This window comes from Papio anubis, chromosome 8, assembly GCF_008728515.1.
Source record: "Papio anubis isolate 15944 chromosome 8, Panubis1.0, whole genome shotgun sequence".
NCBI lineage: Eukaryota > Metazoa > Chordata > Mammalia > Primates > Cercopithecidae > Papio > Papio anubis.
Genome location: NC_044983.1, coordinates 128,059,400 through 128,073,260, shown reverse-complemented (window position 1 = coordinate 128,073,260; position 13,861 = coordinate 128,059,400). Strand labels below are relative to the sequence as shown.

At 38.0% G+C, this 13,861-nt stretch overlaps 1 protein-coding gene across 22 annotated transcripts in view; it reads right to left on the bottom strand.

Annotated features, from left to right (window-relative positions):
* PHF20L1 (PHD finger protein 20 like 1) overlaps positions 1–5,908 on the bottom strand; it is a 75,246-nt gene extending 69,338 nt beyond the window's left edge. For 12 of the 22 annotated variants that reach the window (XR_651129.3, XM_009213606.3, XM_009213608.3 and 9 more), the window contains exons 1-2: positions 5,602–5,908; positions 3,342–3,457 (exon numbers count right to left, since the gene is read on the bottom strand). Coding sequence is in view for 19 of the 22 variants with exons in the window: in XM_009213606.3 (XP_009211870.1) it covers positions 3,342–3,424 (83 nt within the window). In the remaining 3 variants the exon portion in view is untranslated. Of the gene's footprint in view, positions 1–3,341; positions 3,462–3,587; positions 3,670–5,601 lie in introns of all 22 variants that reach the window. The other 10 variants (XM_009213616.3, XM_031669770.1, XM_003903174.3 and 7 more) reach the window with 5 other exon arrangements.
* Between the last annotated feature and the right edge of the window lie 7,953 nt (positions 5,909–13,861).

The window sequence follows — 13,861 nt, the reverse complement described above, 5'->3', positions numbered from 1 at the left end:
AATCAAATCTACACCAAAGCTAAAAGTGAGAGCTTAACTTCAGATTATTTCCACCTACTAAATTTAGAGTTTATCCTTTTATGTCTAGACACATACCAGAAACTATTTTCCTTTTTTATATATGAGAAACCAGCCAGGAGTGCACTTTGGGAGGCTGAGGTGGGAGGATCATTTGAGGCCAGGAATTCCAGACCAGCCTGGGCAATACAGTGACACTTCATCTCTACAAAAAAAATCTTTTTTTTAATTAGCCCAGACTTGTGGTGCACGCCTGTAGTTCCAGCTACTCAAGAGGCTGAGGTGAGAGGATAGCTTGAGCCCAGGAGGTAGAGGTTGTAGTGAGCCAAGATCATGCCACTGCACTCCAGCCTGGGTGACAGAGCAAGACTCTGTCTCAAAAAAAAAAAGCAAGAAAAACCTTTAATAGGCATTTTAGGTTCTTCACTTGCACCACTTTCCTTTTGCACTTCTCTTCAAAAGGTAATTTATCAACATGTGATAAGTTAGTTTCTCAGTAATATACTGCTTATTGTAAATGTTTTGAGTATAGAGACAGTAAGCAAGATTTACATTCCTGCTGCTCCCTATCCAATGCCTATAATAGTTCAAACTACATTTATCTCAAAGATGACTCAATACTTTTCAAAAAGAATTGAATAAATTTGGAAGACTAAGCATTCAATATGGATGCAAAAAATAGAATATGAAAGAAGGGAGAGAAGAGTGGGAGAAGAGGGAGAAAAGAATTTCGGTGTACTTTCAATGATTAACTATAATATTTTGCTTCTCACAAGAATGTCAGTTTCTCGTCAATCAAATAATCCTATAATTTTACTTAATATTAATGCAAAAATTTATAGAATTTCCATGAAATGTAAAATGGTCATTTATAAATGTAATAATATGAAGAACTGTTTATTATCCCACTTATAAATAAGATCTGTTAAGAGCACTAATCTCATAGAACTTTTGTGTCCCATATAAAATTCAATGCATCTTAGTAATTAAATAGTTGGTCCAATAGCACACCACCTAATACTAAATTTAAGGGGCAGCTAAGCCTAACTAGTTCTTGAAACTACTGACATTAATAAGCAAAATAACAATGAGAAAAATATTTTTGTAAATTACCTAGAATACATACATATAATATTCTTAATCCTTTTTAAATTAAGGAGCCACCTGAAACAGAATGCCAAAATCTTTATATAAATCAGCTTATAAAAACAAAACTGGCAACAAGTTTCAGTGATATGTGATTATTCTGGCGAACGCTTATTTCCATTATAGAGAACTATTATTACCAGGGTTATTAAAATTAAATCTAAACTCCATCAGTGAGTACATTTGCATGACACTACTCAAATAAGCACATATGAATTTTGTGGCAAGAAGATACAACTTTCATTTGTTCTCTGAAATTCCAAGTATTCTAAAAACACAGAATACTCTAAAAGTACATTCAAGCATGGTTTTAAAAGTTCTTTTTTGTAGTTTTTTGAACTACTGGATCATAAATTTAACAGCTCCTAAGTTAGAAAACATTTTACTACCAAAAGAAAATTTCCCACTAATATCAAAGTTATATTAATAACCCTGAAAATTACTGACAGAATAAACTATGTGTTTCTCCAAAACTGGAAGCTAGTTCAACTGCAACACTGTCAGTTGGGAAGCCTAATATATTAATATGAATTAACTAAGTCACAAAGTCAATAACTTAAAAAATAAATAAATCACTTAAGAGTAACGTCAAAGAAGTAACAAGTATTATTTCTTATACCCTTGTATCACACAGAGATTCAGTAGTATGCCTTTGGAGTAAAAAGCTTCTCTTGGTCAAATGAGAACCAAGATAGCCAAGTGCCGCCTCAACTAGCATTTTTTGTTGCATGTTCTAATGCTGAGTTTCTCAATCATTTTTACCGCCACCCACCCTCATTCCAGTTGTCATTTGGCAAGGTCTGGAGACATTTTGATCGTCACTACTGGGAGAGATGCTACTGCCTAGTTTCCCAGGTGCTTCCCAAACCCCTCCTGAGAACTACCATGTACATTCTTTACCTAGTGACAGTATCAATTAACCTCCCTAACTCAAATTGTAGCTTCAAACTGTCCTAAAGCGGAGCTCAAAACAATAGGTCATTAAGCTGGGGTCAGAGATATGTGCCAAGCTCTAATGCCAGATGTTAAGAGAGAGAAACCCTAGCCTGGTCTATACAGTCAAATATCATGACTAAACAAGATTTCTCTGCCTGCCATCGCCAACTCAGGAAGTTGACTTAACACAAATCCATCAAAAGTAAATCTACAAAATGCCCACTACGGTTTTAAATGAGAGAAAATGTCAAAAAGTCTGGGAAACTCCAAGACCAGATAAACAAGAGCTCGCATCAAAATAAATGGGCTTCAAAAGGAACAAAGACAGCATCCCTCCCAGAAGCGGAACCCCTCTAATGCCCCTCTCAGGTTAGGAGCCTGCGAATGGCAACAAAAAGACATCTGCCAAGACAGCAGAATGAGGGGCCACTTAACCCAAATGAGGAACACACTCCTTAGGAGAAAGGAGAATCCTCCTCATTCCTACTCTGGCCCAGGGACCCCTGCGTGTAGCTTCTCCTTCTGTCCTTTCCAGATGGTAGTTTTATACCAATTCATCAATTTTTCCTAACCACTGTATAAAGGCTATGTTGGGAGGTGTTTACATATACCACTTACCACGATGGCCAGAATAGTGGGAGACACATAGTTCTGAAAGGACAGCCTATTGTGCACTGGAGAGAGTAACAACGTGCCTTTAGGTTACGGCCCTCCAGGGAAAATAGGAGGTTAAGTGTGATTTTGGTTTTAGGTGAGATAATGAATAGTGGAGATGTTTTTGAAAGTGTTCACTATGAAAAAATGCTATGCTAACCATTAATATACTCTGTAGTTTGAAAGACTACCACTGACATACCAAAAATACCGATTTAAAACAAAATTTATCCAAAACTTGAGAAGCTGGTTCTCTGGATTACTCCTCTCTCTACTTCCACCAATATAGCTCATGTGAGGTATATATGAGGTATACATAAACCTCACACTCTAGACAATTATTTTCATTTCTCAAACACCAAAAATGATTGTACTAAATAATTTAGTCAGTTGACTAAAAATAGTTTTTAAATGCTAAACTGAAAAAGACTAAAGAGTAGGAAAACTAAAAAACAACGTATAATGTGTAATCAAAATGTGAATACACTGATGTTTCTGCTACCATCAGTGGAATTTACTGTCTTAATTAACATATGTAAGGCTACAGATATTGTGATATTTAGGTGAAAGTTCTATATTTTCCATACCATTTTTGTAAGTAGTCCAGTGCCTCCAAACGAGCACCAATCTCAAAAGTGATTCCAGGGCGATTTGGGGGCTTTTTACTCATCTTGAGATCCTATTCTTCAGTATTCTCTTTTCACTACCTCAAGAGAAAGAAAAAAGTTAGATTCCGATGCAGAAAATGCATAGGAAGTAGAGTATAAGGGAACAGGTAAAATTAAATTTAAACAGAATTTCTAAAACAATACATGGGAATATAAAATACTTGCCAAATTGTTAAGAAATCTGAAGGAGTATTACCAACATCTCTATATAAAGTTCTGTGCAATCTGCAGGCAATCTTGATAATGACTTAAGAAAAAGAACAAAGAAAACATAACTATCTAAAAAGAATGAATAAATGGACTGTTAAAAATTGTTAATAGCTAAAAATGCTTTATATTTTAGCTTGAAGATACCCAAGAAAATTCTCCATGGGGACAGTTGAAAATGCTTTCCTGCCTTTGAAAAATTAAGGCAGCTGAATGTTCTGGAATACGACTACTGAAATTCTTGAGAACAAAATCAATTTTTTAATTTCAACAAATATTTGTTGAGTGCCTCATACTACAAAACATTAGATAAGGCCCTACAGCACACAAAGATGGAGGAAACAGTGGGCACAATCCTCTGCCAGTAAAGATACCACTAATTCCTCTTGGGATTAGGATGTTTCATTACTCATGATCTCCCACCTTGGCAGCATATAATTCAATAATTTTAATTTAACATACAGTGTTACAAAAGAGACTGCTTTCTTATACTTCACATTCAACAAGCAATAATATGCTTTTGTTAACTCTGAGTATTTCTACTATATTTCAATATAGACAGTGTCCACATTGATAATAAAAGTGGTTGTAATGCTAGAACAAAAACTGCAAAGGAGTACCTATGTATCCCTAGGTCGTTCACATGCAAAGTATTATATTTTGGGCCACACTGGCCACCGAGCACATTTGAGGTGGCCTCTTTTTCACTAATGGGTATATGAGGAACATGAATACATTTTGAGATAACCTAATCAAAACATAACTCATAATTAGAAATGTAAATTGATTGTTATCGGGGCAAGGAGAGATCCCTAAAATGTCCTTCAATATTTGAGATCACTAATGACTATGTTCCCTAGAGTTTAAAACGAAAAAAAGAAACACACACTTGTCATTTTTTATAATGGTTTTGTCACAATTCAAAATAGACAAAACAGAACAGCAAACATAAAATTTCAACTGCTCCCTCTTTTCTCTTTGAAAGAGCCTGATAGATCAGGGAAAAAATAGCATCAATACGGGCCATGAAAATATGCGAACTCAAATACTCATGGTTGGAGGGGGAGAGTGGGTATCCTCCTGCTATGGCATAAGCAAATATTAAAGCATTAAAATGTTAACAGGGATCTTGCCCAGGTTGTAGGTGGTGCAAAAGAACAAATGTATGAATATTTCTAACAGAGGTCTCGTCAGTGTGCAACATGTAAGGCAGTTACTTAAATGTGTAGAAATCGAATCAACCTTTTCTGCTGTCCGTCACAGGAAGAATTCAGTAAGAGGTAGTAAAGGTACACTAACATCTTCTAGGATCAAACTTACAGCCCATAATTAAGCGATGGATTGAGTAAGTATAATCCCCCACTGACACTTAGGGGTGAAGTACCAGAAAAAAACAAGATTTTCCTTTGTCTTAGGTTTGAAGAGGGAAGGATGAAGAGGGACTTGAATTAAGGAACTTTTATAAAGTAAGACAGCCTACTGGGAGTAAAACTTGAAGCAAAAAGAAGGCAGAGAGCACGGAGAGGAATAAAAACAGAAAGGAAAGGAGCAAAGAATGGCAAGAAATAGGACAGTGGAAGTTTTCGGAGATGACAAGTGAGAGAGAAGAAGAAATGAGCAAGAAGACATAGAGACGGATAACGTAAAGCAATGGTCAGAGAATGACCGCCAGGCCAAAAAAGGTGAGGAGGTGAAGCTAGAGAGGGGTGGCAAGCGACAGGCAGGAAAGGCTGAGACCGGGCTGGCAGGGAGCTGGAGAAGCCTCCAGGTTTGACAGCCATCCGGCCCTCGGCAGGGGGGTAAGGAAGGGAGGGGAAGGGGGAGCGGCGGCGCCCAGACAATAGGGCCGGCGAGTTACGGGGAGGGAGGCAGGAGGGGAGCGGGCCGGAGAGAGAGACACCAGAATGGGGCCGTCCCGGGCGGCCTGGCGGTGGCCAGGCGGCCTCCCGGCTCAGCCGCCGCCGCCTCTTACCGACTCGGCCTCCTCTCTGCACAGCAGCCGGGCCGTCCGGGGCCGAGCTGGGGTACGAGCAGGGCGGCCAGCCCGGGCCTCTGCCTCTGCCTCCGCCCAGGCAGCGGCCGGGGAGGGAGCAGGAGCGGAGCGAGCTGGGGCCGCAGCGCCGGATCGGCCCAAGGTTTCGCGGGAGGGAGCTGGGTCCGAGCCCTCAAGCTCGCTCAGGGTCCGCTGCCATCGCCGCCGCCACCGCCTCCGCCGCCGGCCAGCCCTGACGCGACGCCGGGCCCCGGCGACGTCAGCCGCCCGCGACGTGCCGGAAGCGGGCCTGGCCTTGTCACGTGACTCGCGAGGGTTGGGCCCGGGCCGCGCAGCAGATTGGCGGGCCGCCGTGGGAGGCGGGGCTTTGCGGTCGTTGATGGACCGCTAGCGGGCGGGGCTCTGGGTTAGTGGAGGAAAGAACGCGAGCTCTTGGTGCCTATTGGTAGTTGTGAAGTGTTTGACCTTTGAGATTTGAGGACGAAGGGCATTGCTTGTTATTCTTGATTCGTTGGGAACCACGTCCCCCAAACCCCTCTACCCAGGACCCTTGGCAAACTTTTTCAAATGCACTACATGCTTTCTTAGATATCCACCCCATTCCACATCAAGAATAGAGCATGGTTACTGCTACAAAATCAATAAACCTCCCTTGAATGGATACTTTGTGATAGACGCTAGGCTGTAAATATGTCACCTGACAATCACAACTGTACAACTGTGTTACAATTGTATTGCTTTCCAGTCTTGGAGATCTTTACAATACAAAGAAGCATATTACTAAGATGTGTGTGCGCGCTCGCGCTGAGGCACAGCTGAATAACCTTAACCTATGGCTACATTGATATCACTTCCCCAGGACTACACAGCTAATGATAGCAGAACTGCTTTTATTGAATACCTACCCTCCCAAACTCTACTAAGCATAGGAGACAGTATCCCTGCTGTGGGGAGAAACCAATAAGTGAACACACTGAAAATAATATTGAGATGAAACATCTTTTTTCTCTTGCTTTCCACTGTACCACTCTGGCTTTCAAGTGCAACACTGCATACAAATGACACATATTTATCTTGCTTCATAGTGTGGAGTTAAAATAGCAAAGTAACTCTCTTTAAGCTTCAGTTATAGTAAGATTTGGTAAAATAAACAATCATTTTTTTTTTAATTCAACAAACATTCATTTAGCACCTACTATATCACTAATAGCTAGTGAGCTAGACTGAGCATGGTGATACATAGAAAAGATAGAAATAAGACAGTCTCTAGTGGATATTTGTTGCCTTGTTATTTGGTTGCCCGGCATCTCAACTCTCTTTCCATGTTTGAGAAATTTCTCATCATGGTTGTCGTTAGTTCAGAACACCAAATACTTGTAGCATCTTCCTTAGGACATGACAGGATTATACTTTCTACCCTCCTTAGAATTATGCATGGCTATTTGATTTGCTTTGGCTGATAAAATGTAATTAGAAGTGAGATTTGTCATGGCCGGTTGGTAATTTTTAACCCCAGCTCACCAAACTTTCTGTCTCTGGCACAGTGTAAAGCGGTGTTCGAGATGATAGCTGCTCTACCATCTGTCTAAAACTGTCTACCAGGTTCTAGACAGATTATAATGAACCAAGGCCTCACTGATAATCTACAACTACTGTGTTGTATAAGGAAAAAATAAATATTTATTATTTTAAGCTATGGAGATTTGGGGGCTGGATTGTTTGTTACACAGCATAATCCTACCCAAACTAAATGATACATCCAACCTTATGTATCTTGGATGCAGAATCAACCTCCCACTAAATAAGATGAAAATATCAGAAACTTATGTTGCCAGTCTCCCTTGCAGCTAAAGTTCTAGTCTCAAGTAAAACTCTCTTACCAATGACTTTGTCGCTAATGATGTTCAAAATAAGGAAACTTTTCTCCTGCATCTGTGGCAGTACCAGTATTCAAGTTTCTGATGGTCAGCCTAGAGTTAAATCTTTCTGAACTCTGGCAGAACCCCTGCTGAATCACAAGCTAGTAAGTGAGAAATAATAAATATCTATTATTATACACCACTAAAAATTTGAGGTTGTTTGCAATTTAAATAAAATACATACATAAAGAATAACACATATTCTGTCCATTCTCCCAACTATTTGTTGAGAATCCACCCTGAAAAGACGATTGTTCCATTTTAATTGGAACTTGACGATGGGTCTTCCAATAATGACACTTGAAAGAAAAAAATTAAAATGAGGTCTTATATAAATGATTCCTGGCTTCAGTGGATTGAATAGGCTTAGTAATCCTCTGTGGAGTTAATACCATCCCCTAGAGGGCACTTTGGAAATGGAGGAAGGTATTTTAGTTGTCTCAGGATTGGGGTCGGGCGCTGCTACTACTTAGTGGGAAGGAACCAGGGCTACTAGACATCCTGAAATTTACAGTGCAGTTCCATACCTTGAAGAATTGCCCCAGGTCATGCATGACTTCTGGATGTTCTTCCAGACATTCATGTAGGTGAAAAATCTGTTTATAATTGTCTGTACCTAAAACTGCATTTCACATGTAAGTTTTCACATATAAGTATTTTTGAAAGGTTTTAATATACATTAAAAATTTCCAGGAATGAAGCAACTATGTAGCGTAAGGGAACACTGACCTTTTCTTCTGAACATTACCAAGAGTCTATCTCATTTTAAAATATCATGCCACCAATGGCTAATTATTCATAGTATTTGAGGCCCTGATAGAACTCACCTATGTCAGTCTGGTTGCGTAGCTGTTATATTTAGGAAAATCTAAATTTAGATACAAGCACATCACTACTTCATTATATATCTCTGTGAGACATGGCTGAACGTTATGTATTGAAAAATATATATGATTTCTTATGAATTATTTTCATAAAATTTGGTTTTTTATATTATCATTGTCATATTGGTTTTTAAGTATATATATATATATAGCTTGGTTATGTTATTTATGAATTTAATGTCAGAAAGTGGAGAGGGTGTGAACATAATACTGACTCTAAAAGGGAGTCTTTTAGACTTATCTCAAGCCTGATAAAACTGACAAAAAATTCATGTAGGATGTCATTTCCTCTTTTAACCACACAGAGTCAAAGGTCAGGATCAGAGTAGGGATACAGGATATACAAAATTCTAGTACTGACTCCCCGGCCATGTAGTGAAGCTATGCATTGCTCTGTCCCTTCTCCTCTCTTCCACCCAACACACCCTCATCCAGATGGTTGATGCCCAGCCATCAGTCACTCCATCTCCAAATATAGAAAGAAAGAACTTACAGCTGTGTTTGAGCAGAACCAAACAAGCAGTGGGCAAATTATCTTGAAACAACAGTTGTTAGGCAGAAATCACTGAACTAAATTCCTCCAACATTAAAAATATGAATGTGGAACCATAATGTCTCCTGGAATATTTAACAAATGTTTACCTATTTTAAGGTAGAAAAAAAGTTACCACTAAATACCAGATACTTCTTGATTACAAATAAAACACAAGAAAGTTACTTTTTGTGTGTTTACTTAATATTTGTAATTAGCATTATTAAAGAAAATCAAAGCAATTCAAGGTTTTTTTGTTTTGTTTTGTTTTGTTTTAGGTTAGTTTAGCAGAAATTTAAACGGCTGTGATAGATAACCTCCATCAAATCTCTTCATTCCAGGTGCATAAAAATCTTTGAAAATAGCACTGACATAATTTTCCTCACCTGCCAAAGAGCTCACTTATCTTTTCTCTGTCACCATATCCCTTTATCAACTGAACAGAAGTTATAGTTATTCCAGAATTAATCCCTGGCAATAGGAGCTCTAGGCCATGTATAAACTAACAGAGATATCATCTCTCCCAATGTTCCCACAGCATTTTTTTCACCTCTGTAATGTATTCCTCACTGTGATTCATAGGTTTACATTCCACTTTCTTAGAATGAGCCAACTCCAAGGATGATAGGGTGTTCCAGATTACTTTAAATGTATTTATATATATGTATAAATAAAGAAACATAATATTGAAGTAAATAATACATACTTATTAATTTATGTACAAAGTACATAATATTCAAGTAATATATATTACTTTGATATATATATGTATATATGCATATATGTAAGTTTATGTGTTACTCAGTTTACACGTTACTCAGAGCCACATGGATTTCTGAGATTTTTAAAACTTTTAGGCTTGGCAGTAATGATTCTAAGATATCAAAGGCTCTGCTACTAAGGGTCATAAAATAGAAAAAATACGTATGTCTATTTCAGCAAATGCAGCAAGAGAGGCAAAGAACTCTTTTGTGTGTGTGCAGATTACCGTGAAGCAAGAGAGTGAACATAAAATATATCATCCAACCCTGAACACTTTTGAGAATGGAAGGAAGTGCTATTAATAATTACACCAGAATGACAGGTGGATCCCAGACAGTTCCAGACAAACTGAGATATCTGGTCATGACACATAAAGCACGAAGAAATAATCATGAGAAATTAGTGAAGATTTTATAAATAGAAGTACATTGAATATGGAATCCTCTCGTGATACCTCAAAGGATTTTCACATTTCCGATTTAGGAGAAAGGATGGTCTCTGCTTCCCGCTGCTATATGATACTTTGCACCTCCCCTGATTTGTATCATTGTTTACTAGTGTCTCTTGCATTAACTATATCTGTATTTCTCAAGCTTTGGTCTGCCAATTATCTGCATTATAGAGATGTGCATACAGCTCAGGGGCACTGTTTTAACAAGACGGTCTGTTAAAATGCAACACTGTTTGATAAAATGCAAGTTCCTGGGCCCTGAATTGTATCTTAGGTTTGGGGACTGGAAATCTGCATTTTCAGTAAACTACCCAAAACAATTCATACGTACATGAAAAATTCAGACCCGCAGTGTGTGAGGATTCTTTTTGTAGCATGTAACAGAAAATTTTATGAAAACAGGTATAAGCATAAAGGGAATTTTTCAGTTCGGGGAATTAATAGAAGATAAGGGATAAATCTGCCTTCTGCATCAGTTTGATTTAGTGAAAAATTATAACATCTTTCACTCTACTTCCTAAGGTTTAGCTTGATTCTGGGGATCCCCAATAGCTTAAGATATTATAGCATCCTGGTGACCATAAAAACAAATCCTAGAAGTCTTTCTCTCACTGGCCTAAATAAAGTTAGGTGCTTAAACCTGAACCAAGCATGGTGGCCATGGGGATGACTTGTACTGATTTGGCTTAAACTGGGTTCCTATTCCTAATCAGGCAGGAAAGCGGGAAGACTGGTCTAAACCTCATGGACTGAGCGATGGGAATGAGTGGGTTCTTTAATGCAAAATTTGAGTGCTGTTACTTAAAAGAAAGAGACTGTAATTTGGACAACAAAATAACTAATATTCAACACAACTGTAACTCCAAATTACAATTTACAGCCATTCAACAAAGCTGAGAATTCTCTTCCTGGCTTGCAAAGTTAGAAAACCAAGCCAAATGAGAGCCAAATCTAGTGAGAGATTGACCTAACACTCACATTCCTAATTCTGTAGGTGTTTGATTTTAGAGATAGTCTCTGCAATGTCCAATCCCTATTTCTGCAGATTGTTAAAATTTGGGTAGGAGAGGCTGAACAACAGAACTCAGCAACTACACAAATTAACAGTCACCAAATAGTGAATATTTTTACTCTGTTAGTGATCATTCTTTTCATTGAGAACAGAGCTAGCAGCAATTAAGTGGCATCCTGAAAAATGGCAGACAGCATACGTGCATGCATGCAATATTCATTTATTTACATGCATTCATTCATCATTAATTTATTTGTTTAATCACTTAATGTCTTAGTTTGTGCTGCTATTTAAAAAAATACCATAGACTGGGTAGCTTAAACAACAGAAATTTATTCCTAACAGTTCTAGAGGCTGGGAAGTCCAAGATCAAGATGCCAATTGATTTGGTGCCTGGGATTCTTCCTGGTTTGCACTTGGCTGCTTTCTCACTGTGTCCTCACATGACAGACAGAGATCATCTCTCTAATGTTTCTTCTAAGGGACTAATCTCATTCATGAAGGCTCAACCTTCATTACATAGTTACTTACCAAAGGCCCACTTCCAAGTACCATCGCACTGGGGATTAGGGCTTCAATATATTAATTTGGGGGACAAGGAAACACACACGTTCAGTTCATAGCACTCAACAAACTTTTTGAATTCTCTCCTAATGCTAGAGACTGGGGGGATGTAGAGTAAGGGAACAGAAAGAAAAATGGAACTAGATACCCATTCAGAGGTGACTTGTCATGATGCAGACATGGATACAGAAACAACTAAACACAATATGAAGCTAAATATAAATCAGTTTGAAATAAAGATACTATTGGAATACGGTCATTCTGACTTAACAAATCAAGAAAGACAGCATAGAAGAAGAGACATTCAAAATATGCTTTGAAGGATAAGTAAGCTCCAAATAAGAGTTCTATGCAGACTTTATAATTATTAATGCCTTACAGTGCTTTATAGTTTCAATTCAAGGACTGACAAATGAAAATATTCTACTTCCATTTCTTTTCCACATGCACGTATTGAACATCTGTGATGTGCCAAGCACACAGCACTAGTTTCAGGGAGCATAAGGGATAAGCTTAATTCCTGATCATTGTTAAGACATTTAACAATGTAGAAATGTAGACAAACATGCAAACAGATAACTTGGATACATTGTAAGTGTTAGTGTGGACGAATGCGCAGGGTCAGCATTTGGGCTCTAACTGGTCACTCAGAATTTGTCGAAATGTCTGGCCTCCTGGCCAGGACCAGAAAACAATAATAATATCTCCAAGGTAATTGTGGACATTCAAATGAAATAATTCCCCTTCTGCAGGAGGGAGAGTGAGCAGGGAAGGGGCAGATAATTTGTCAGCGCAAGCATTGCACAGCTGGTGGTTTGCCTTAGTAAAAGTGTTGAGGCAACACACCGTTGTGGTCGAGTATCGGATTACTTCCTCTTTTGTATTTTGCAAAACATTCTACTGAGCCAGTTTCACCAGGATAAGGAGAAACACCCTTTTGTTTTTTTTCTTTTCTCTCCAATTTTTTTTTATAACTATGATGTCTTCAAGACAATAGGAGACTGTAGATTTGAAGGAAATCAATCCATTAACTTGCTTTTTGCTATTGTTTTTTAAATAACAACTTAAAATAATAAACCATATAAGATCCAGGGATCTGAAATGAAGCCAAGAATTGTATGTTAGACCTGACACATTACCAGTTTGTTTGGGGACTAAATACCTCTCTGATTTGCTCTTCCTCACATGTAAATTAAAAATTTAAACTTACTTTGCAGAGTTGTAATGAAGATTAAATTAGAAATTATGTTTTGCAAATTATAATCGATATACAATTGGCAGGTGCTTCCTAATGTTCCTTTCTCATCATTTTCAGGGACCCATATACTAATGATTGTAATCTCTAAGAATAGTCCCAGTTTTATTATGATTCCGTGAAAACACACATTTGCTGAGGACGTGCTATGTCAAGCCCTGTGTTTGCTGCTGGAGATTACAAAGATGAATAAGACACTATTCTTGCTGCCCAGAATGTAAGCTCTTATTAAGACTTTATTGTAAAATGTCCACTAGCTAATCAGTCTCTCTTAATGTGACTCCTCTGCACCCTCATTTCATAATCTGTCTCTCCCTATCTCTGTCTCTCTCTCTCAAAAAAAAAAAAAAAAAAAAAATGCTGCAATTGAAAATGAACCCTGAGTAAACAGTAGGGATATACCTATAGCATTTTTGAGAGACAGAATTCTAGTTGCAGGAAATATTCTATAAATTCTAAAAAGACACATTAGCAGCAAATGATCTGCCTGTCTCAGCCTCCCAAAGTGCTGGGATTATAGACATGAGCCACCGCGCCCTGCCAAACACAACATTTTTTAAAGTAAAAGGGAGGAATGTAAATATTTGTGACCAAAGGAAATTTGAGAACATCAATTATAAGAAAATCAAATCTAAAGTACTTATCATCTAAAATGAAAATACTACAATGAATTTAATGATGTAGAAATTGTAGATTCTAAAAAGCAGGACAAAGCCTCAGAAATCTCATTGTTCTATCACTATCTGGACATGAACTATTCCAGTGTTATTACAACGGAATTGAGGTGAGTCAGTTTTTAAAAATGCAAATTTAGCCTGGTTTGCCACTTTTCTGATTTCTATGTCCTTTCTTAGTATATC